The following is a 25,128-nucleotide window of genomic DNA, read 5'->3' on the forward strand; positions in this document are numbered from 1 at the left end:
TGGAATTTAGGATTAAAATTCCAAAATTTGTCATGCACAGTTACATGATCAAACATCACAAGTTAGATGTATGAATAAAACAGTATAACTCACCTAAGTCGCCTACGTTGATCTCCTCCATTGGCAGCCCTCCTACCAGCTGTTGAATAGTCTGGCCCATCTACATAACCACCAAGACTTCTACGATCGTCTTCTAGTCCATATGCATCTTCAGAGCCATACCTGGCATTCAGCAAATCAGATTGGCTACCTCCAAAGCCAGCCCCCCTGACCTGAGGTTGAGCCCCATAGCCAGGACCCCTATAAGGTTCCACAGTGCGGTAGCGATTATTAGGTCTAGACAGACTGCTGTAGCCAGGATGCTGAGCAGGTGGAATCATTTGCACCTGCTCTGTTCCAGGTCCACGGAAATGATAATTACGGGGCACTGTAGTGTAGGCTCCTCCACCACCCACAGCATCACGATAGGGGCGATCTAAAGTTTGGGAATATCCAACAGGAAGTTTTATCTTGAAAGAAAAATAAAAAAAAAAAATAATCTTATTACTGCATTTTAAAGGCTGTCAGCAGAATTTTGTTATTTAATATGAGAGCACCATGATGTAGAAGCAAAGACCCTGCTTTTAGTGACGTGTCCCTTACTAGGCTGTGTTTTGCTGTTTCAATACAATCAGTGTTTTATTAGCAGGAAATTAGTACTACAGGACAATCTGCCTCCTAGTTAAACCTTGCTCAGATTAGCAGCTGTCAATATAGTGCACAAAGACAGTTGTGGGATTTTACACAGTATGTTACTGTGACGACCTATATTATATTGTCCACTACATTAATACATTCACTGTATTGTGACCAAATACATTAAAATATAACTTTTAATATTCTTCGCTAAAATATGCACGACCAATTCACACCATTGTCTGAAGCTGAGTCTCATGATAGCAAAGCACCAGACACAGATAACACCTATATTAAAGTGACTCGGGCTGATCTTAACCCCTTCATGACCCCTTCTGTACTAATAATTATGGCGGTGTCCTTTCACATTTGTCTGAGTTTTGTATCTCTCCCAGTAATCCTTGTGTATACCTTAGGTTTTTTATGTTTAGGATATAACTAATCGGTAGTGTAATAGTGGCTATGTTGATTTAAGTGCGCTCCTGTTTTAGTGCACTTAACTCAAGCAATTGAGTTAATAATGAAGTCCTCCGTGACATGGCCGCACATGATTGGTCCGGTGAGACGGATCATGTGATTGACTGACACAGGAGGTGCGTCAAAAGGAAGGGGGCGGGCATTAATCTGTATCAGTGGCACGTTTGGGCGCGGAGCGTGCTACTGACAATGATAGTACACTGAGGCATATCTGTGCCATGTTTATTATGTGCCCCTGTAAATCAATTGCAGGATGTTCCGTATTACCTCCTGATATGTTTCAATGACATATGGGAGACGAAATGCGTTGAGGTGGATGCAATAACAATGGATATAGACAGATTTATCTAGGCAGGATAACAAACTGCCCTCCAAGTCATAGCAATATAGTGCTTAATAACTGTATACATTGCAGCTAGGAGTGCAGGGATATGTGGCATAGCATCAAAAGCCTGCCCTGTTAATTTAGGACTTAGGCTATTAGTCCCCTATGCGATGACTGGGGGGAGGCAGAGGCCGAGGCTGGGGGGAGGCTGGAGGGAGGCCGTGGCTGGAGGGAGGCTGGGGGGAACGAGGCTGAGGCTGGGGGGACAGAGGCTGAGGCTGGGGGGACAGAGGCTGAGGCTGGGGGGACAGAGGCTGAGGCTGGGGGGACAGAGGCTGATGCTGGGGGGACAGAGGCTGATGCTGGGGGGACAGAGGCTGATGCTGGGGGGACAGAGGCTGATGCTGGGGGGACAGAGGCTGATGCTGGGGGGACAGAGGCTGATGCTGGGGGGACAGAGGCTGATGCTGGGGGGACAGAGGCTGATGCTGGGGGGACAGAGGCTGATGCTGGGGGGACAGAGGCTGATGCTGGGGGGACAGAGGCTGATGCTGGGGGGACAGAGGCTGATGCTGGGGGGACAGAGGCTGATGCTGGGGGGACAGAGGCTGATGCTGGGGGGACAGAGGCTGATGCTGGGGGGACAGAGGCTGATGCTGGGGGGACAGAGGCTGATGCTGGGGGGACAGAGGCTGATGCTGGGGGGACAGAGGCTGATGCTGGGGGGACAGAGGCTGATGCTGGGGGGACAGAGGCTGATGCTGGGGGGACAGAGGCTGATGCTGGGGGGACAGAGGCTGATGCTGGGGGGACAGAGGCTGATGCTGGGGGGACAGAGGCTGATGCTGGGGGGACAGAGGCTGATGCTGGGGGGACAGAGGCTGATGCTGGGGGGACAGAGGCTGATGCTGGGGGGACAGAGGCTGATGCTGGGGGGACAGAGGCTGATGCTGGGGGGACAGAGGCTGATGCTGGGGGGACAGAGGCTGATGCTGGGGGGACAGAGGCTGATGCTGGGGGGACAGAGGCTGATGCTGGGGGGACAGAGGCTGATGCTGGGGGGACAGAGGCTGATGCTGGGGGGACAGAGGCTGATGCTGGGGGGACAGAGGCTGATGCTGGGGGGACAGAGGCTGATGCTGGGGGGACAGAGGCTGATGCTGGGGGGACAGAGGCTGATGCTGGGGGGACAGAGGCTGATGCTGGGGGGACAGAGGCTGATGCTGGGGGGACAGAGGCTGATGCTGGGGGGACAGAGGCTGATGCTGGGGGGACAGAGGCTGATGCTGGGGGGACAGAGGCTGATGCTGGGGGGACAGAGGCTGATGCTGGGGGGACAGAGGCTGATGCTGGGGGGACAGAGGCTGATGCTGGGGGGACAGAGGCTGAGGCTGGGGGAGAGAGGCTGAGGCTGGGGGAGAGAGGCTGAGGCTGGGGGAGAGAGGCTGAGGCTGGGGGAGAGAGGCTGAGGCTGGGGGAGAGAGGCTGAGGCTGGGGGAGAGAGGCTGAGGCTGGGGGAGAGAGGCTGAGGCTGGGGGAGAGAGGCTGAGGCTGGGGGAGAGAGGCTGAGGCTGGGGGAGAGAGGCTGAGGCTGGGGGAGAGAGGCTGAGGCTGGGGGAGAGAGGCTGAGGCTGGGGGAGGCTGGGGGAAGAGAGGCTGATGCTCGGGGAGAGGCTGCTGCTGGGGGAGTGGGAGAGAGGGGCTAATGCTAGAGACAGGGGACAAGGGTTGAGGGATAGTGCAATGACAAAATTGATGGGGGGGGTGGAGTGTAAGGACTCAGAATGAGAGGGTGGCAGCATTGGGAGCTTATTATGGAGAAGAGGCAGCATGTGTGGACTCAGTATGGAGTGGAGCAATGTAGGGGAGTCAATATCAAGAGTGGGGTAGTGTGAATGTGTGTGGGGGGGGGGTGTCTCAGCATAAGCGTTAGTGTGGTGGTCTTAGCATGAGTGAGGCAGCATTAGGAGCTTATGGCGAGGGGCAGCATGCATGGGACACCGTGAGGAGGGGGGCAGCATGCATGGGACACTGAGGGAGCAGCATGCAAGGGACATTGTGAGGGGGGGGGCAGCATGCATGGGACACTGTGAGGAGGGGGCAGCATGCATGGGACACTGAGGAGGGAGCAGCATGCATGGGACACTGAGGAGGGAGCAGCATGCATGGGACACTGAGGAGGGAGCAGCATGCATGGGACACTGAGGAGGGAGCAGCATGCATGGGACACTGAGGAGGGAGCAGCATGCATGGGACACTGAGGAGGGAGCAGCATGCATGGGACACTGAGGAGGGAGCAGCATGCATGGGACACTGAGGAGGGAGCAGCATGCATGGGACACTGAGGAGGGAGCAGCATGCATGGGACACTGAGGAGGGAGCAGCATGCATGGGACACTGAGGAGGGAGCAGCATGCATGGGACACTGAGGAGGGAGCAGCATGCATGGGACACTGAGGAGGGAGCAGCATGCATGGGACACTGAGGAGGGAGCAGCATGCATGGGACACTGAGGAGGGGGCAGCATGCATGGGACACTGAGGAGGGGGCAGCATGCATGGGACACTGAGGAGGGAGCAGCATGCATGGGACATTGTCCTCACATCATGCTGCTCCCTCCTCACAATGTACAGATAATATTTCAGAATTGAGGAAGGTGTGGTGGGTATAATTTATAAGTGAGGACAGTGTGGTGTGTAGTTTATTAGGGGCAGTGTGACAGTCACAGTATATAAATGGGGACGGTGTGGTGGGAATATTTTATACTCATGCTATGTTTTGATGTGCCTGTGGTGATCCCCATAGGGGTGGTTAGTGCCCTACGTTTCTCATTGATACTTTTTAAAGTGTTTTACAGAGTAGATCTGCCTTAAACAGATGTTGTGTCACTAAGGGGCGCGACTACTTAAAGTGCTTAGGGCAGCATGAAGGCAAAATACAGCCCTGCTGACATATATAGAACATCTGATTACTACCTGTCAAATGATAGGGAAGTAAATTGAACAGACCCCTTATGTAATATATTTAGTTGGCATGGTAGACAGTCTACTATTACTTCTTTAGCTATCAAAATTAGGCACTAGTCAATTGTACTGTATATTAAAGGACTGGTATCAATATTTCAGTTGCGTGGGGAATAGTGCCAGGGCATTCGTGCAATATAATCAATATCAGCACAAGTCACTTTAATATAGGTGTTAGACATTATATTAAACTAATTATTTTTCCAGTAGGTTTAGAATTATATATGAATATTGGTTACTATAGCTGCAAAATATTTGTATCTGAGTCTGGTGCTTTGCGATCTTGAGACTCAGATAGGCTTCAGACAATGGTGTGAATTGGTCGTGCATATTTTAGCGACGATTATTAAAAGTTATATTTGTTCACATAAGCCAGTGAATTTTGGGGGATTTTACACAGCTCAGTATCTCAAACTGATGAATATGCAGCAGAGAAAACTCAGATTTCTCTCACAATTTTACAGCACCGAGTAAACTAAGTGGACTGAGAGTCTCTCTCCCTACTTAATGTGCAAGACAGATTATATAGCAAAAACTTGCTGACAGATTTACTTTAAAGACAGATATATCTATTTATCAAACAATTTGGCTATTGAGTGGCTGTGTATCAAGTCAAACAGGACATTAGGCAGAGCAATGTCTGCACTTTAAAAGGGATGTCTGTTCTAAAATATGAAGTCTGCAGGCACAATGTAACTGCACGCTGTGAGGACTGTCCGCTGTCAGAGCCAGGATCAGTGGTCATGTGGCTGTGAGTGTGCCAAAATCTGACCAGATGGGCAAGAGCCTCGCACAATACAATTGTATCCAAGCCTTCATACAAGCAACAATACCAAATAGGTCACACTTTGTAGTTACATATTGCCATTTGGGGAAAAGACTTGAAATTTTTTTTTTTCGTATTCACCTTAAGTTAAGGCTGAATCTGCCATCATTAGATCAGCCGTACAATACAGTGCAATACTATACTATTCCAAGTGTACTGTGACATTAGTGGTCTCCCATGATGTTCAGCCACAGGATGAACTTCATAGAATATTTATCATAGCATGTTTCCACGCCAAAACCCACCCATCACAGCCATCATTAGGCATCTCGTGATCAGCGTCGCGTGGGTAGTTCTCAAGAGTAATGTCAGCCATGGTCAAACCTTTTAAATTGCTGCTGTCAGGCTCAACAGTTGAACTTATGGGCTTGAACAATGTACAATCACATCAGTAACTCTCAGATGTCGGCTATAGAGCTGGATTCCACGCTGCATGGGGTTAAGAATGTATAAATCTGCTAGGAAGTTTTTTACTTACTGGGATATCTGTGTGACGAGGATCTTCAGACATACTGTAGGACAAATAGGAGGGCTCATCATCCAAGACATAATTTTCATCAGCAGGAAGACCATGGCCCTCCATCCTGACTGGCGAGTACACAAAGGGTGAATGATCCTATAGTAGGGGCATTTAAAGAGTTTTACACATCACAATAATCAATTCCACAAATGTGTATTTTGATACCCTACTTTCCTGAACAAGTCCACCTCACCTGTGTAGAGTTTACAGTTGGATATATCTTCCTCTGTCCCTCTGTAGAGTGAATGACTTGCCCGTTCTGCAGGAGAGAAATGTTAGTTGCAAGAGTTAAACCACATCCAAATCACATAATCCAGCATACAGAGAGTGCACTTGACTCCAAAATAAACCCCTTTTTGTTGTTTATGTAAATTTGTGTTGTACAGTAGTACAACACTAAAGCAATAATTGCACGTGTGCTTTTTATACTCCTGTTTTGTCCTGTGCCCCATTTTTGGGTAGTTGTCCTGCCAATGTGGTTCCCTTAATGCACACTTAAATTTTCCATGGCATAGAATTTGTAGAGGGGGCGGAGCCGCATCATATTGCCCTTACTCCTATCTACTGTCAGCCGGTAACTGAAAAAGCAGCAGAATCTCAGTGATTTCTATGTGGTGCAGCTTTAGCAAGTCTCACCTCTCTTCTGTTTGTAATATGTTTTGCCTGTCAGCCCCTACCTGTATGAAACGGTTCAGAAATAAGTGGTGGACAAATATTTAATTAGCTTATTGGTTATCAAATATATACTTAATATTCCTGTTCTTGGAAATATTTGTATTTAGTTTCGGATTCTTAAAAAGGAGTACATCACCCTGAAAATGCAGATTAAACAACATCCTGTCATCACAATTTAGCATGATAAAAGTAAAAAGGTATGGCCATAATGGCGCTGTTATACAGATTCATTAGATCCAGTCAGTGAAGAAGTCCATATCCTAGCAGTTGTTTAATCAGTATTTGAAGTTTGGGTTTCAAAAGCTTTGGGGTCATTTGAACCTCCGGGAGAACAATCTGCACAAGACGAAAGCAGTGCCGGCGAGAACTTTAAAACGGGAGGAAAATAGAGATACCAGTGGCAGGAAGAGGGGCCGGAGCACGGCCAAAGACCCTAACCCATAGTCCCGCCTCAATGCACAGAAAGATTATGAAATCCAGACTTCAAATGCTGAGTAAACCACCAGGATGCAGATTTTTATTCAGTGAAGGGATCTACTGAATCTGTATAACAGCGCCATTAAGGCCATACTTCAAGTTAACATGCATAATCCTGATGACAGGTTCTCCTTAACAGTTATACTGTATAGGGGACTTTGTATCTAAGAATTATCTGTAAAGTGCTGTGGAATTAATAGCATTATATATGAGTAGAAGAAAAGAAAAAATGTCAGTATATATTTAATTGCTGTTCATACTTCTAAAACTGGTTTTATTACATATACTAATGAGGAGGCTTTGGTGCCCCTTGGCACATCCAAGTGCTCAGTTCATCTTTATGCCCCCTTAATTTGCATATTGAGTAGACTGAGCTATGCCTGAACACTAACCACAGAGCTACATGAAGCACATAGACAATGAAGCAGTCAACAGTTCGTGCACACAATTTCATCATTGGCTCCTGAACGCTGTGAAGTATAGCCAGTGGCTTCAGAGATGAGTTAGGCTATGTGCGCACGTGTGCGCTCTGCACTGCACCTAAAAGGTGCGCTTCAGAGCGCAGCTGAAAAGCTCCATTCTGAAGCGCATGGTGCCGGCAGAGAACGTACGCTCTGCATGCAGCTCCTGCCATAGACAGAGCAGGGTCTGCCGGCAAAGCGCACGGAAGAAGTGACATGTCACTTCTTAGAATGCGCGCTTCGGGCAGCAGCCGAAGCGCTGTGCTCTAATATGCCACGTGCGCACGGCCCCTGCACAATCTCCATAGACTGTGCAGGGGACGCAGGACGCATGCAGTTACGCTGCACTACAAAGCGCAGCGTAACTGCATGTAATTACGCAACGTGCGCACATAGCCTTAGGGTATGTGCACACAATCAGGACCTGCTGCGTCCTGGGGCCACGAGTCAGCCCACGTTCCGGGCTCAGGCCTCTGCAGTTTCTCTTCTGTTCTTCCTGCATAAAACACTTGCATCTCTACAGCAAAGCATTGATATGCTGCGACTCAAAGCCGCACCGCAGGTCAGTTTACACTGCAGGCAGCACACGCACAGTAGGCACGGGATTCTAGAAATTCATCCACTGTGCGTGTACTGTACATCGCAGTGTTTTGGAAACATGCTGCTTCCAAAACGCCATGAACCCTGATCGTGGGCATGCAGCCTTACAGTTGTGTGCCTCCTCCTGTCTTCACAGGTCAATATCACCACTTACAGTTAGGTCCAGAAATCTTTGGACAGTGACACAATTTTCGCGAGCTGGGCTCTGCATGCCACCACATTGGATTTGAAATGAAATCTCTACAACAGAATTCAAGTGCAGATTGTAACGTTTAATTTGAAGGTTTGAACAAAAATATCTGATAGAAATTGGAGGAATTGTACACATTTCTTTACAAACACTCCACATTTTAGGAGGTCAAAAGTAATTGGACAAATAAACCAAACCCAAACAAAATATTTTTATTTTCAATATTTTGTTGCGAATCCTTTCGAGGCAATCCCTGCCTTAAGTCTGGAACCCATGGACATCACCAAACGCTGGGTTTCCTCCTTCTTAATGCTTTGCCAGGCCTTTACAGCCGCAGCCTTCAGGTCTTGCTTGTTTGTGGGTCTTTCCGTCATAAGTCTGGATTTGAGCAAGTGAAATGCATGCTCAATTGGGTTAAGATCTGGTGATTGACTTGGCCATGCATGCCCATGCCATCACGTTGCCTCCACCATGTTTTACAGAGGATGTGGTGTGCCTTGGATCATGTGCCGTTTCCTTTCTTCTCCAAACTTTTTTCTTCTCATCATTCTGGTACAGGTTGATCTTGGTCTCATCTGTCCATAGAATACTTTTCCAGAACTGAGCTGGCTTCATGAGGTGTTTTTCAGCAAATTTAACTGTGGCCTGTCTATTTTTGGAATTGATGAATGGTTTGCATCTAGATGTGAACCCTTTGTATATACTTTCATGGAGTCTTCTCTTTACTGTTGACTTAGAGACAGATACACCTACTTCACTGAGAGTGTTTTGGACTTCAGTTGATGTTGTGAACGGGATCTTCTTCACCAAAGAAAGTATGCGGCAATCATCCACCACTGTTGTCATCCGTGGACGCCCAGGCCTTTTTGAGTTCCCAAGCTCACCAGTCAATTCCTTTTTTCTCAGAATGTACCCGACTGTTGATTTTGCTACTCCAAGCATGTCTGCTATCTCTCTGATGAATTTTTTCTTTTTTTTCAGTCTCAGGATGTTCTGCTTTACCTCAATTGAGAGTTCCTTAGACCGCATGTTGTCTGGTCACAGCAACAGCTTCCAAATGCAAAACCACACACCTGTAATCAACCCCAGACCTTTTAACTACTTCATTGATTACAGGTTAACGAGGGAGACGCCTTCAGAGTTAATTGCAGCCCTTAGAGTCCCTTGTCCAATTACTTTTGGTCCCTTGAAAAAGAGAAGGCTATGCATTACAGAGCTATGATTCCTAAACCCTTTCTCCGATTTGGATGTGAAAACTCTCATATTGCAGCTGGGAGTGTGCACTTTCAGCCCATATTATATATATAATTGTATTTCTGAACATGTTTTTGTAAACAGCTAAAATAACAAAACTTGTGTCACTGTCCAAATATTTCTGGCCCTGACTGTACATTAACCTATTCTGTGATGCACTGAAAAGAGAAGGAACAAGTATCTGATCCTTATCTCTCAAAAGCTGCAGACTACACTTCTGGGCGTAGCAAGCGTCGGCCACGGACGAGAGGCAATGATTATTTGAGGGGATGCCCTCACACTATGTGCCCATGCATCATTAAAAGGGTACTCCCATCTCTAAGATCCTATCCCAGTATGTAGCTGCAATAATAATAATAATAAATAATAATAATAATAATAATAATAATAATAATAATAGCAAATATCTCCAATTAGAAATGTAGTATAGTTCTCCTGATACAACCATGTCTGTTACCTCATGTGCACGGCATTGCATTGTATTCATGGTTACATCCACTCATATAGCGAGTTACTTGCTCGTGGTCATAACCATAGATACGTAAGCTGCAATACCCTGCACATGAGGTAAGAGAGACTGCTATATCAGAAGAACTATACTACATTTCTAATTGGAGGTATTTACTACTATTACACCTACTACAAATTGGCTTAGGATCTTGGAGATGGGAATACCCCTTTAACTCTTCATAGTCTGTGGTTACGAGTACCACAGTGGCTGGGGGTCAGAGACAGCTCATTCTAGACAAGCGAGCAGAGCCAGGGGAACAGCTCAGTCTGCAAACTGTAGGGACTAAAAAGGGGCATTAAGCTCTTGGCCATGCCAAGATTGCATCAAAGCTCCCTCATTTATGAATGGAATAAAACTAGTTTTTAAAGTAATAAAAGCCATGAAATATACTGCAAATATGATTTTATTTGGAGGGGGTTAATCTATATAACCATGTAATTAGAATTTTGAGGGAACACAGTGTCAAGTTTATTTTGCAATATAGATTGCCTTCTATTTTACTACAAATTATAATTTAATTATTTGTGGACCACCTAAACACTAAACGCCAAGCTGGTCTGCGTTCTACTCTACAGGAACGTTCTAGAACCTCGCTTAATAGATTTTTAAGCTGCGGGAGCAGGAAGCCTGTTGTCAGACAGTGCTGAAGGCCACGTAGGGGAGGCAGACACTTATCAAATTCCTTCCCAATCGCAGTATACACCATTTTGCAAAAAGTGCAACTTTTCACAATAACGTCCTAAAACCAGTTAATGACAAAAAAAAAATTAAAAATACACAAATTTTGGAGTTTACACAAAATTCATGATTTGTATGCCCAATTTTAAAGAAGGGAGGGGGGGGGACAAAAAAAAAAAAAAAAAAACCCCACCACAAGTCAGGAAAAAGGACATTTTTGTGTACTCGCCGTAAAAGGTCTTTCTTGGAGCCTTTCATTGGGGGACACAGACCGTGGGTTATATGTTGTCTCCAGGGGAGGCTTGGCACTAGATTTAAAAAAAAGTTAGCTCCTCCTCCCACAGCATATACCCCAGCTAGGCAGGAACTAGCTCAGTTTGGTGTAAAAGCAGTAGGAGAAGGACAACCAAAACCACAAGGGTGGGAGCAGTGTCCCCCAATGAAAGGCTCCAAGAAAGACATTTTACGGTGAGTACACAAAAATGTCCTTTCCTTTCTAGCCTTTTCATTGGGGGACACAGACCGTGGGACGTCCCAAAGCAGTCCCTGGGTGGGAACTGAACTAATAACAGTGTATAACGTCAGACTAAGAGCTGACTAACTACTGCAACGGCAGTGAACTCATATGAAAACACTGTCAGAACCGAGCAGTGGCCACTTATAAATGGGCCACTGCCGCCTGAAGGACTTGTCTTCCAAGAGCAGCATCCGCGGAGGCATGCGTATGCACTCTGTAGAATTTTGTGAACGTGTGCACATTGGACCAGGTAGCGGCCTTGCAAAGTTGAGCCGCCGAAGCCTGATGGCGGATAGCCCAGGAGGCACCCACTGCTCGTGTAGAGTGGGCCCGCACAGATTGAGGGGGAACGGCACCTCGTGCTTTGTATGCCTCACAGATGGCAGTCCTGATCCATCGAGAAATCGTGGATTTAGACGCCGGGTTGCCCTTCTTGTGTCCTACTGGGAGGACGAAAAGGGCATCGGACTTGCGCAACGGCGCTGTTCTGGAGATGTAGATCCGCAGAGCCCTGACAAGATCGAGATTGTGAAGGGCTTTCTCAAAAGGAGTGGACCGGGGCCGGGCAGAATAACGGCAACACAATGTCCTCGTTCAGGTGGAAAGAGGATACGACCTTCGGAAGGAAGGCGGGGGAAGGCCGAAGGACCACCTTATGATGGAATATCAGGTAAGGTGAACGACAGGAAAGAGCTGCCAGTTCGGACACTCGCCTGATAGAGGTGATAGCGACTAAAAAGGCAACTTTCCAAGATAGTCGTTGAAGAGAGATTTCTCTCAGAGGTTCGAAGGGAGGAAGTTGAAGAACTCCTAGAACCAGATTCAGATCCCAGGGATCTAAGGGGTGGCGATAAGTAGGGACCAAATGCGCTACCCCTTGAAGAAAGGTACGGACCTGAGGGTGAGAAGCCAGCTGCTTCTGGGAAAAAAAAAAAAAGCGACAAGACGGAAACTTGTCCTTTAAGGGTACTGAGAGCAAGACCAGAGTCCAGACCGTCTTGCAGAAAGGCAAGAACATTAGGGATTGAAAAGGTCAGGGGTGACCGACCATGACGGTCACACCAGGTAAGATAGGTCTTCCAGGTCATGTGGTAAATGCTGGCGGAGGAAGGCTTCCGAGCATTAAGCATGGTCTGAACTACCCTGGAAGAAAACCCCGATCTGGCTAGAACCAGGGATTCAAGCGCCACGCCGTCAAATGCAGCTGTGCTGTATTCTGGTGGAATATTGGACCTTGCGACAGAAGATCTGGGCAGTCGGGAAGACGCCAGGTGGTGTCGCCGAGAAGTTGGAGGAGCTCTGGGTACCAGGCTCTCCTGGGCCAGTCCGGAGCCACGAGGATCACCGGGATTCCCTCCGCTTTGATTTTCTTGATTACTCTCGGAATGAGAGTAAACGGAGGGAAGATGTAGGGTAGGCGGAACTGCGACCATGGAAAGACTAGAGCGTCGGAGCCTAGCGCGTCTCTTGACCGCGATATGAATGGACATATCTTGGCATTCATTCGAGACGCCATGAGGTCCACATCCGGGAGCCCCCAACAAAGAGTGATCTGATGGAACACTTCGTCGTGGAGGGACCATTCTCCTGCCGCTAGACCTTGCCTGCTGAGAAAGTCTGCGGCCCAGTTGTCTATCCCTGGGATATGGACAGCTGAGATGATGGGGATGTGCTTCTCTGCCCAACAAAGAATCTTGGATACCTCCTTCATCGCTGCCTTGCTGAGAGTTCCTCCCTGACGGTTGATGTAAGCCACGGCCGTGGCATTGTCTGACTGGATCCGAGCAGGGAGGTCCAGTAATAAGGGTTGAAGATTCTGAAGGGCCAGAAATATGGCTCTGATCTCCAGAACATTGATGTGCAGAGAGCTCTCGGAAGGAGACCAGCGGCCCTGAACAGTGTGGTGGAGAAACACCGCCCCCCAGCCTATCAGGCTGGCATTCGTCGTGACAACCTGCCAGCGGACCGGGCGGAAGGACTTCCCTTGAGATAGGGATGAGACTTGAGTCCACCAGACGAGGGAGCTGAGCGCAGAGACAGGCGGACTGACCGGTCCAGGGAAGCTGGATTCTTGTCCCAGGAAGATCCAGTTGTAGAGGGCGCAGATGGAATTGGGCAAAGGACACGGCTTCTATGACCGCCACCATTTTGCCTAACACTCTCATTCCGTTCCGAAGGGATGTGCGACGGCGAGATAGGAGGGATTGGGCAGCCCGAATCATTGAAGCCCTCTTGTCCTCTGGAAGGAAAACCCGGGACTGAGCCGTGTCTATCAGCATACCTAGGAAGGTGATGCGCTGATGAGGAATGAGGGATGACTTGTTGAAGTTGACAAGCCACCCTAGCCTTGACAGGGTGTCTAGGCAAATCTGCGCGCTTTCTGAGCAAACGTGAGGAGAGCTCCCTTTGACAAGAAGGTCGTCCAAATAGGGAACGACCAAAATGCCTCTGGGGTGTAAAATGGACATGACGGCCGCAATGACCTTTGTGAAGACCCGAGGCGCAGTAGGCAGTCCAAAAGGGAAGGGCCCTGAATTGGAAATGACTGTGTCCTACGGCAAAGCGAAGGAACCGTTGATGAGAGACACATATGGGAATGTGTAAATAAGCATCTTGAACGTCTATGGAAGCTAGGAAATCTCCAGGTTCCATGGCGGCTAGTACTGCTCTCAATGATTCCATTCGGAAAGTTCGAATCCGTACGAATTTGTTCAGCCATTTGAGGTCCAAGATCAGGCGGACAGAGCCATCTTTTTAGGGGACGACAAAAAGGTTTGAATAGAAACCTTTGCCGTGCTGTTCCAGGGGCACTGGAATGATGACGTTTGCTTTTTGTAAAGAAGCTATGGCCTGAATTAAGGCCTGGTTTTGCGTCATGGACTTTGGGAGACGAGAACGCAGAAACCTGGTGGCCGGCAGGTAATGGAAATCGATCTTGTAACCCGAGGTGACGATTTCTCGAACCCAGGCATCGTGAGTGTGTTCTAGCCAGATATCCCAGAAAAGCAGAAGCCGCCCTCCCACAGGAGTCAGATCTGCGGGATACCTGGCGTCATGCTGAGGGGGCCTGTACAGAGCGAGGTCCTTTGGATTTAGGCTGCTTGGAGTGGGAACGCCAAGAAGAGCCCCTTGAGGGACCGGATCCTCGATCTGAGCATTGGGACGGTCCTTGGGCCGATGGCTTTTGGGGAGCAGGCCGAAAAGACTTCCTGCGCCAGGAAGATTTTTTGAAATTTCTGACTACAGGCCGCTTTTGTGGTAGAATGGTACTTTTACCACCCGTCGCCTCAGATATGAGCTTGTCCAGGGATTCACCAAATAGACGAAGACCCTGGAAGGGAAGTGTGAACAGGGACTTCTTTGAGGCACTGTCCGCATTCCAGATCTTTAGCCACAGAACCCTGCGGGTGAAGACAGCATTGGCTGCCGTTAGGGCTGACCAGCTGGCTGCATCTAGAGAGCCGTGAAATAGATAATTAGAGGCGAGAGAAAACAAATCAAGAATCTCAAGAGCCTCCGGAGGAATATTGCAAGGGCGAAGCAACTTGCGCAGGTTCCTACTCCACACGCTCATAGCTCTTGCCACCCATGTCATGGCAAACAGGGGGCGTAGAGAGGAGCCCGAAGCCTGAAAAATAGATTTGACCACAGCCTCAACTGCGCGGTCAGACGAGTCCTGAAGAGACGCGTTGTCTGAAACAGACATAACCGTGTGTTTAGCCAGTCTGGATACTGGCGGATCCACAACGGGGGGTACCGACCAGGGCTTAACCATTTCCGGGGGAAAGGGATAAGCGAATGAAGAGGAGGATTTTTTATTAAACCTCCTATCAGGGTGATCCCACTGTTAAGATACGATTTGATGAAAAATCGGATCCTGGGCAAAGGACTTAGGAGGCTTCTTGGCTCGCTTGATTGCCGACTGAGAAGTCGGGTCCGAGGGCTGATCAGAAATCGACAGAGTGATTGACAGCTGCTATCAGAGTGTCTTCCATATGCCTAGACTCCGAAGGGACATCTGAATCAGAGTTAGTCTCGGGAATCGTGACTACTAAAGGTCACGGAGTCTGAATCAGACTGACCATCGTGTGAGTCAGATGAGGCGGAGCGGTCGCAATGGCGCCTTTTGGAGACAGCCTTTTTAAGTACTGGGGATGATACACCAGACGAAGGCGGGCTCCTCTGAGGGAGCTGAGCCGGGGGGAGGCTGTGGGACCCTGTGGAAGGCTGAGATATCTGAGTGGCCAGGTCATCTAACCTTTTAGAAATCAGAAGAGCCCATGCAGGGATAGCCTCATCAGGCGGGGGTGCTGCCTGAATGGCGTCCGGGGCCGAACCCACAGATTGCGCAACGCCTGTTGTGACATTGTAGTAGGGGCATCGCAGCCTTGGCAGAGTGGATAGCTTTGCCCATTGGGAAACAAGCTTCCACAGGTGGTGCAAGCATAGTACAGGTCCATAGAGGATGCCTGGGAAGCTATATCACCCTTGTGGTTTTTACGCATGTCAGCAACAAACGTATAATTATACTGTGAGCCTTTAGCAGTATTACACTACTGTGGGTGAGGAGCTACTAGCAGTATTAGAAAGGGACTGCTATACAGAGCTGGTATATACCAATAGTAAAGTGGCACACAATGCCAAACAGTCAGTATATACCTGCAGGCACAGTTAGTATATACCGCTGAAAGCTGATATACACTGCCAGCCAGCAGGCACACACCGCTAGAAAGACAGCGATATACCGCTGAACAGAGTGGTATATAGTGCTGCAGAGTTGCAGAGCCAAGGAGGCGATCTCACCCGTGTCTGCTCCCCACATGTAATGGCGTCCAGTGTTCTCTGGCAGCGTGGAGGGGAGAGACGGCCCACTAGAGGGAGCGGCTTCTAGAGCAGTGGAGGGGGCGTTGCTGAACATGCAGGCCGACGCCGGGAGCTAAATTAATGATGCTTCCCCGGGATCACGGCCTGCATCGCCCCACCGGCGCCTTCTCAGGCGGCGGTCTGGATGCAGGGGACTGACTCGTCGTCTCCCTACCTGCTCTTGCTCCGTCTGAAGACGCGTCGGTCCTGGGATGCGGGGATCTCGGGGACGCATCTTCGGCTCAAGGCTAGCAGGTACTCGGCTCTGCTTAGCCCTCTGGAGCTACCTCTGTGAGGTGCTTCCAGGGAGCCTGGAGGGGTACGCAGACCCGACCACTTGGGCGCGAGGGAAGACTGACGGCTTTTGCACGCCAGGTTTCCTCTGCCCGTACACGGGGGGGGAACGGGGGTGGCAAGGCACCCTTGTATTGCCCCTATCAAAAATAGAATGAATAAGAAAAGAAAAACTAAATAAAAAGTAAAAATAAGCTGGCCTGAGGCACCTCTGGTCGAGCTCAGTCTAGACATGTCAGCCTCCCTGCTGACACTAGGAAAAACTGAGTTAGTTCCCGCCTAGCTGGGGTTATATGCTGTGGGAGGAGGAGCTAACTTTTTTTTAATCTAGTGTCAAGCCTCCCCTGGAGACAACATATAACCCACGGTCTGTGTCCCCCAATGAAAAGGCGAGAAAGGAAAAATGTGAACGCTAATGATATATCATGCCCTATAAGCCTTTCCAGAGCTCAGTCAATGCTCAGATTCTCTATTGAGTCCATACACTGCTCTACTCACACTCTTGCATGGCATTCATCTACTTTGGGTAGACGAGCTGCAGAACTCAAAGTGTTTATTTTTTTAACATCTGTTGGGGTCCCCCCCACCCTCATTAGTATATTTAAGGGGGTAGAATATCTCATATACTTGGTGTTCTAATCCGCCTAACCAAACAACATTTTCCTTTAGATCTGAGTAGATAGCCATTACTGCATACTATCCTTAATGCAGCATAGCTATAATACAGCACAATGTGCCCAGGCCAACAAGCTCAAAAATGCTCTTGGATGGTAAAAGTCAGTTTCTTATGAACTAGTATTACTTAAACAATGAACATATTCATGGAATGTAGTTAAACTTAATAAAAATCACCCCCGACATGCTGATATCAGATTACCTGCTGGCGACGGGTGAGGGTGCCATTTGAAAGCGGGGTTGTAGCCTCCTGAGGGGTCACCCACACCCGGTCCAGCTGTGCAGTGACGTGTCTCCTTTCTTCTTCCAAGGCACGAGACAAGAGCTCAAACTGTGCCTCCTGCGCTCTCACTGAGGCCAAGATGCTGGCCGGGCTCTCGGACTCCGGCTCATCCATAAAGCTTACAATGAAACCCTAAACTAAAGAGGGGAACATATAGAAACAGAAAAGGATTGAGGGCAAAGAAGGAGAGGAGAGAGAAAAAGAGACCAAATTAAAAACCAGCAAGAGACAGTCCCACAAACCAAAGAAAATCCCACTCCTGGCTGCTTGTATTTGATGATAGGTAAAAGAGGATTGTGCATGAAAGATTCTGTCACCAGGTTTATGATGCTCCATCTGAGTGCAGCAGAAAGCGAAGAAACCTGTGAAGTCATGCTAGCCTGCTGCAGCTCTGATGGCCCTTTCAAGGATGGATCCTGCTGTGGTTCTGCCTGCCCACCACCATGGGCTGGAGGCTTCCTGACTATGCACAGTCCATGCAGAGAGCCATCAATAAATGGAGGGTAAGCTGAGGTTATCAATGCTGCAAAATATTAAAGTGTTTATCAAAACTACAGCAAGCAACCCAGTAAATGACAAGTCTCTGGGATAAAGGCTATTATCCACATTTTATACTGCCCTCAGACTGGGAACTTGGTGACATTTAATTAAAGTATGTACAAATATAATAAAATAATTAACATTCAGATTTCCTTATTTTATACAGATTAAATTATAATCAGATTTTCCTTTTCTATTCAGGTGTCAATTCTGATGGTTCCAGTGAGCAGTTAGGTCCCATATCAGTAGTCTGAGACTTAAAGAGAAACCTGCAGAATTTAATTACACTTTTGTTTTGTATATTTAAACTATTAAAATTTGGAATTTTTCAATGAAAAAAAGAACTTGTTTGCTGTTATAGAACGTAACATTTACTAAAGCAGATCATTTTAGAGCAACATGTTGTGCCATTTCTTACTCCTGAGAAATTTCTGAATGAATTGATAGTTGGTATATATCAGATCGGCATTTGCCCCTACTACCGGTGTCAGACGGTGCGACAATGGCCCTCTTAGGCTGCTTTCACACATCCGGTTTTAGCAGTGCGGCTCAATCCGGCTCAAAAACCTATGCAACAGATGCGGCGAAAAAAAAACGGATCCATTGCATAAGTTTTTCCATGCGGCCCGTCCATTTTTTCACGGATGCGGCTTGATACTGAGCATGTGCAGTGCAAAAAAATGCATCCGGCGGCCGGATGTGGTTTTTGCCGCAGGACGCCACATCCGGCGTCCATAGGCTTGCATTCTAAATCGCGCTGCAATGCGTTTTTTTCTCGCCGCACAAAAAACCCGTGCCAGACAACGTTCCATCCAGCCGCCGCATGGGCTAAATATGCCGCATCTGGCAAAAACCGGACGCAACGCAAGGCCATGCGGCACAATACGGCGCTAATGCAAGTCTATGCGGGGAAAAAACGCAACCGGCGGCAAAAAAAACAAAAAAAACTGTTGCGTTTTTTTCTGCAGAGCGCCGCATTGTGCCGCAGAGCAAAAACCGGATGTGTGAAAACAGCCTTACCCGAAAGTAATGTCCCACAGTTAGCAGCCACAAAGGTAGAAGTATCATTCAGATGTCTGTCTTTCACATACATGTTTCACAAAAAGAGCAAATATCCACTAAAGTCTACAGGCTGTTCACATGTCCTTGTTTTTTTGCGCATCAAGTGTTTTAAAAAAAAAAAAAAAAAACAACAACACAAACAGAAATCACCTGCACAATGTCAGCTGCACAGCTTTACATAAATGGCTTTCAGTTAATTCTAGGAGGATTAAAAGAACGATGGCAATACACAAACTTATAAGGTAAGCTTGCCTATAGGTCCTCTTTAAGCAGCAGGAACACCATGTAAGACATGTCAAGTATAAGGCCCCTTTCACATTGCGTTTTGCCTTGTGCTTAGTGGTCCCATCGGGGCATCCGTCCGAACCACCCCTCCCCCACCCCGCAAAGCGTGTTTCGGATGCATGCGCCAACAGGGCCATTGACTGTAATAGAGCAGACTCCGGTAGTGTGTGCTCTTGTTTTGTGCTATTCTCGGGCATACACTTTCTGCAGGCGGAGACCCGAACATAGTCGACTACTACCAGAAAATCGTACAAATCAGAGCACACACTAACGTAGTGTGCTCCATTACAGTCAATGGCCCTGTCGGCGCATGCATCCGAAACACGCTTTGTGGGGTGGGGGAGGGGCGGTTCGGACGGATGCCCCAACGGGACCACTAAACGTAAAGCTAAACGCAGTGTGAAAGGGGCCTAAACCAGGAATGAAAGTCAAGAAATCCAAATTGGAGAAGTTTGCAATTTTTTCCAAAAGCTGGTAGACAAGAGGTCTTTGCTAATTTATGTATTTTTAAAAAAATTTCCTTGGTAAAAACATAAGAATGATGGAAGCTAAACTTTTGTTCCCCATAAATTAATGTAGCTGAATAATTTACCTTCACAAACGCAACTATTAAAGGTTAGCCGCTCCCGAAAATTATTTTTCATCCCTCATTCCCAAAATTGCACATTTTAAATAGAAAAAGTCTTTAATTGTATAGAACTTCTTAAAATTAATAACAGTATAAACATCTATGAACTGGAGATTCCCAGTGCGGAAGTGAGCAATCCAGGACCAATTCTTTAAAAAGGTACCGTAATTCAGCACCAGAAAATTACCCAATGTTTCAATTTTGTATCACGTGTAGACTTTAAAAATGCACATGATTATTGGCTGCTTCAAAACCGAAAAGAAGGTTAGTCTCTTCACTGGGTCTAATGTACATTTCCTAAAACAAGAGGTTGGACACAATTTCTAAAAAAAAAAAAACCATACAGAAATCTGATTTGAAAGAAGCTTTTGGCTACTAACTCTTTTCATCAATTTTCTAATATCTTCTATTATTTGTCCTGCGTGGCAAAGACCATCTGCATGTGGGTCCTGTAATTATTGATTCCGACTCTGCTACTTCCAATCTGGGAACCAGAATTGGACGAACTGAGGAGTGCATGTCATTGGTAAGGATGGTACTCCGTGAGCTAGTTACATCAGTCTGAGGAGGCATACACGGCATTTGTGAGGGAGGGGCTTCCATTCAGTGAGCTAGTTACAGCAGTGAGGAGGCATGCACGTCATTGGTGAGGGTGGGACTTCCTCAGTGAGCTAGTTACAGCAGTGAGGAGGCATGCACGTCATTGGTGAGGGTGGGGCTTCCCCTCAGTGAGCTAGTTACAGCAGTGAGGAGGCATGCACGTCATTGGTGAGGGTGGGACTTCCTCAGTGAGCTAGTTACAGCAGTGAGGAGGCATGCACGTCATTGGTGAGGGTGGGGCTTCCCCTCAGTGAGCTAGTTACAGCAGTGAGGAGGCATGCACGTCATTGGTGAGGGTGGGGCTTCCATTCAGTGAGCTAGTTACAGCAGTGAGGAGGCATGCACGTCATTGGTGAGGGTGGGACTTCCTCAGTGAGCTAGTTACAGCAGTGAGGAGGCATGCACGTCATTGGTGAGGGTGGGACTTCCTCAGTGAGCTAGTTACAGCAGTGAGGAGGCATGCATGTCATTGGTGAGGGTGGGACTTCCTCAGTGAGCTAGTTACAGCAGTGAGGAGGCATGCACGTCATTGGTGAGGGTGGGACTTCCATTCAGTGAGCTAGTTACAGCAGTGAGGAGTGCACGTCATTGGTGAGGGTGGGGCTTCCCCTCAGTGAGCTAGTTACAGCAGTGAGGAGGCATGCACGTCATTGGTGAGGGTGGGGCTTCCCCTCAGTGAGCTAGTTACAGCAGTGAGGAGGCATGCACGTCATTGGTGAGGGTGGGGCTTCCATTCAGTGAGCTAGTTACAGCAGTGAGGAGTGCACGTCATTGGTGAGGGTGGGGCTTCCCCTCAGTGAGCTAGTTACAGCAGTGAGGAGGCATGCACGTCATTGGTGAGGGTGGGGCTTCCCCTCAGTGAGCTAGTTACAGCAGTGAGGAGGCATGCACGTCATTGGTGAGGGTGGGGCTTCCATTCAGTGAGCTAGTTACAGCAGTGAGGAGGCATGCACGTCATTGGTGAGGGTGGGACTTCCTCAGTGAGCTAGTTACAGCAGTCTGAGGAGGCATGCATGTCAATGGTGAGGGTGGGACTTCCTCAGTGAGCTAGTTACAGCAGTGAGGAGGCATGCACGTCATTGGTGAGGGTGGGACTTCCTCAGTGAGCTAGTTACAGCAGTGAGGAGGCATGCATGTCATTGGTGAGGGTGGGACTTCCTCAGTGAGCTAGTTACAGCAGTGAGGAGGCATGCACGTCATTGGTGAGGGTGGGACTTCCTCAGTGAGCTAGTTACAGCAGTGAGCAGGCATGCACGTCATTGGTGAGGGTGGGGCTTCCCCTCAGTGAGCTAGTTACAGCAGTGAGGAGGCATGCACGTCATTGGTGAGGGTGGGGCTTCCCCTCAGTGAGCTAGTTACAGCAGTGAGGAGGCATGCACGTCATTGGTGAGGGTGGGACTTCCTCAGTGAGCTAGTTACAGCAGTGAGGAGGCATGCACGTCATTGGTGAGGGTGGGACTTCCTCAGTGAGCTAGTTACAGCAGTGAGCAGGCATGCACGTCATTGGTGAGGGTGGGGCTTCCCCTCAGTGAGCTAGTTACAGCAGTGAGGAGGCATGCACGTCATTGGTGAGGGTGGGACTTCCTCAGTGAGCTAGTTACAGCAGTGAGGAGGCATGCACGTCATTGGTGAGGGTGGGGCTTCCCCTCAGTGAGCTAGTTACAGCAGTGAGGAGGCATGCACGTCATTGGTGAGGGTGGGACTTCCTCAGTGAGCTAGTTACAGCAGTGAGGAGGCATGCACGTCATTGGTGAGGGTGGGGCTTCCCCTCAGTGAGCTAGTTACAGCAGTGAGGAGGCATGCACGTCATTGGTGAGGGTGGGGCTTCCCCTCAGTGAGCTAGTTACAGCAGTGAGGAGGCATGCATGTCATTGGTGAGGGTGGGGCTTCCCCTCAGTGAGCTAGTTACAGCAGTGAGGAGGCATGCACGTCATTGGTGAGGGTGGTGCTTCCCCTCAGTGAGCTAGTTACAGCAGTGAGGAGGCATGCACGTCATTGGTGAGGGTGGGACTTCCTCAGTGAGCTAGTTACAGCAGTGAGGAGGCATGCACGTCATTGGTGAGGGTGGGACTTCCTCAGTGAGCTAGTTACAGCAGTGAGGAGGCATGCACGTCATTGGTGAGGGTGGGACTTCCTCAGTGAGCTAGTTACAGCAGTCTGAGGAGGCATGCACGTCATTGGTGAGGGTGGGGCTTCCCCTCAGTGAGCTAGTTACAGCAGTGAGGAGGCATGCACGTCATTGGTGAGGGTGGGACTTCCTCAGTGAGCTAGTTACAGCAGTCTGAGGAGGCATGCACGTCATTGGTGAGGGTGGTGCTTCCCCTCAGTGAGCTAGTTACAGCAGTGAGGAGGCATGCACGTCATTGGTGAGGGTGGGGCTTTCTTAGTGAGCTAGTTACAGCAGTGAGGAGGCATGCACGTCATTGGTGAGGGTGGGACTTCCTCAGTGAGCTAGTTACAGCAGTCTGAGGAGGCATGCACGTCATTGGTGAGGGTGGGGCTTCCCCTCAGTGAGCTAGTTACAGCAGTGAGGAGGCATGCATGTCATTGGTGAGGGTGGGACTTCCTCAGTGAGCTAGTTACAGCAGTGAGGAGGCATGCACGTCATTCGTGAGGGTGGGGCTTCCCCTCAGTGAGCTAGTTACAGCAGTGAGGAGGCATGCACGTCATTGGTGAGGGTGGGACTTCCTCAGTGAGCTAGTTACAGCAGTGAGGAGGCATGCACGTCATTGGTGAGGGTGGGGCTTCCTCTCAGTAAGCTAGTTACAGCAGTGAGGAGGCATGCACGTCATTGGTGAGGGTGGGGCTTCCTCAGTGAGCTAGTTACAGCAGTGAGGAGGCATGCACGTCATTGGTGAGGGTGGGGCTTCCCCTCAGTGAGCTAGTTACAGCAGTGAGGAGGCATGCACGTCATTGGTGAGGGTGGGGCTTCCCCTCAGTGAGCTAGTTACAGCAGTGAGGAGGCATGCACGTCATTGGTGAGGGTGGGACTTCCTCAGTGAGCTAGTTACAGCAGTGAGGAGGCATGCACGTCATTGGTGAGGGTGGGGCTTCCTCTCAGTAAGCTAGTTACAGCAGTGAGGAGGCATGCACGTCATTGGTGAGGGTGGGGCTTCCCCTCAGTGAGCTAGTTACAGCAGTGAGGAGGCATGCACGTCATTGGTGAGGGTGGGGCTTCCTCTCAGTGAGCTAGTTACAGCAGTCTGAGGAGGCATGCTCACATTAGACTTCACTCTTCGCTCTGTCTGGATCCTGCTGATGCTTTGGAGTGCCCACCCTTCAGCGGACAAGCACAGCTATGTGCTGCTGTTTATTACAAAGCATATCAAAAAAATGTATCAGCTGGAACAATTGCAATTCAAAGCTTCAGCAAAGTCAGTCTGTACCACGCATAACTTAAGCTCAGATCAAGCTTCATCCTCCTCTGCCTCGATAGTACTGAAGCTTTGAAGTGCCTTACCTTAGGCTGACAAGCCATGTGATATTCTGTCTAATTAACAGCAGAATTTCATAGCACTTGTCAGGTAAGGCTGCTTTCACATCAGCGCAAAACGCATCTGACCGGATCCTTGACAATTGCGTTGTCATTTCAATGCATTTTCGATGGAATCGCGGTAAGATGAGTTTGCATGCGTCATATACTAGATCCGTTGGTTTGCGGTTTTGATAGACTAAGTTCACACATTGCGTCTTTTTGACGCTGCGTTTGTGTTTTTCCCCGCAAAAAACGCACAAAAACGCACCTGCGACAAAAAAAGTGACAAAAATGCATGCTTTTTTTGCTGCGTTTTTGCGCACTGCATTTTTATGCGTTTCTTATCAGTGAACATTGCCATTAACGATTTTTTTTTTTTTTTTTCTTTTAACAAAGGTGTCATTTCCTTCAATATGTTCTTCATTCTCCACTAGTGTATGCAGGAGAGCAGACAACTGCAGAACTACAAGGCTCAGCATGCTCCATCCAGGACTGTATGCTGGAGGGAGAATCAGGGGGAGCAGACCTACAAGGCTCAGCATACTCCATCCACTAGTGGATGCAGGAGAGCAGACAGCAGCTGCCGAACTACAAGGCTCAGTATCCTCCTTCAAGGACTGTATGCAGGATTTCTTTGCCCCCCCCAAACAAAAAAAAATAAAAAAAAATGAAGTAGGCTTCGCCATATTTTTGTATGCTAGCCGGGTACAGCAGGCAGGTACGGGCTGCCCCCAACACCCAGCTGCCTATTTGTACTCGGCTGGTAACCAAAAATATAGTGAAGCCCTTTTTTTTTTTTTTTTTAAATTTCATGAATTTCATGAAATTAAAAAAAAAAAAAAAACTGACGTGGGCTTCGCCCAATTTTTGTGTCGAGCCAGGTAGCTGGGGATTGGAATCCGCAATGCAGGGTGCCCAAGCTTTCTGGGCACCCCTGCTGCGAATTGAAGTCCGCAGCCACCCCAGAAAATGGCGCTTTCATAGAAGCGCCATCTTCTGGCGCTGTATCCAACTCTTCCAGCTACCCTGATGCCGGGTGGCTCGCTGGGTAATAATGGGGTTAGGGCAAGCTGTGTATTATCAGCTGACCCTTAGCCCGAAATTCATGGTGTCACGCCACTATTAGACATGGCCACCATGAATTTCTAGTAAAGATAGAAAAAAAAAAAAAAAAAAAAAAAACAGAAAAATATTTTTTATTAGAAATAAAAACA

The 25,128-nt window shown here is 48.4% G+C and overlaps 1 protein-coding gene across 1 annotated transcript in view; it reads right to left on the minus strand.

The window, feature by feature from the left end:
- Positions 1–25,128, minus strand: part of LOC142312711 (catenin delta-1-like) — a 239,087-nt gene that overhangs the window by 164,924 nt on the left and 49,035 nt on the right. The window contains exons 2-5 of the mRNA XM_075351699.1: positions 17,244–17,461; positions 6,040–6,105; positions 5,805–5,942; positions 94–509 (exon numbers count right to left, since the gene is read on the minus strand). Of these exons, the coding sequence (XP_075207814.1) occupies positions 94–509; positions 5,805–5,942; positions 6,040–6,105; positions 17,244–17,438 (815 nt within the window). The 5' untranslated portion in view covers positions 17,439–17,461. The remainder of the gene's footprint in view (positions 1–93; positions 510–5,804; positions 5,943–6,039; positions 6,106–17,243; positions 17,462–25,128) is intronic.

Source organism: Anomaloglossus baeobatrachus, chromosome 5 (assembly GCF_048569485.1).
Source record: "Anomaloglossus baeobatrachus isolate aAnoBae1 chromosome 5, aAnoBae1.hap1, whole genome shotgun sequence".
Lineage (NCBI taxonomy): Eukaryota > Metazoa > Chordata > Amphibia > Anura > Aromobatidae > Anomaloglossus > Anomaloglossus baeobatrachus.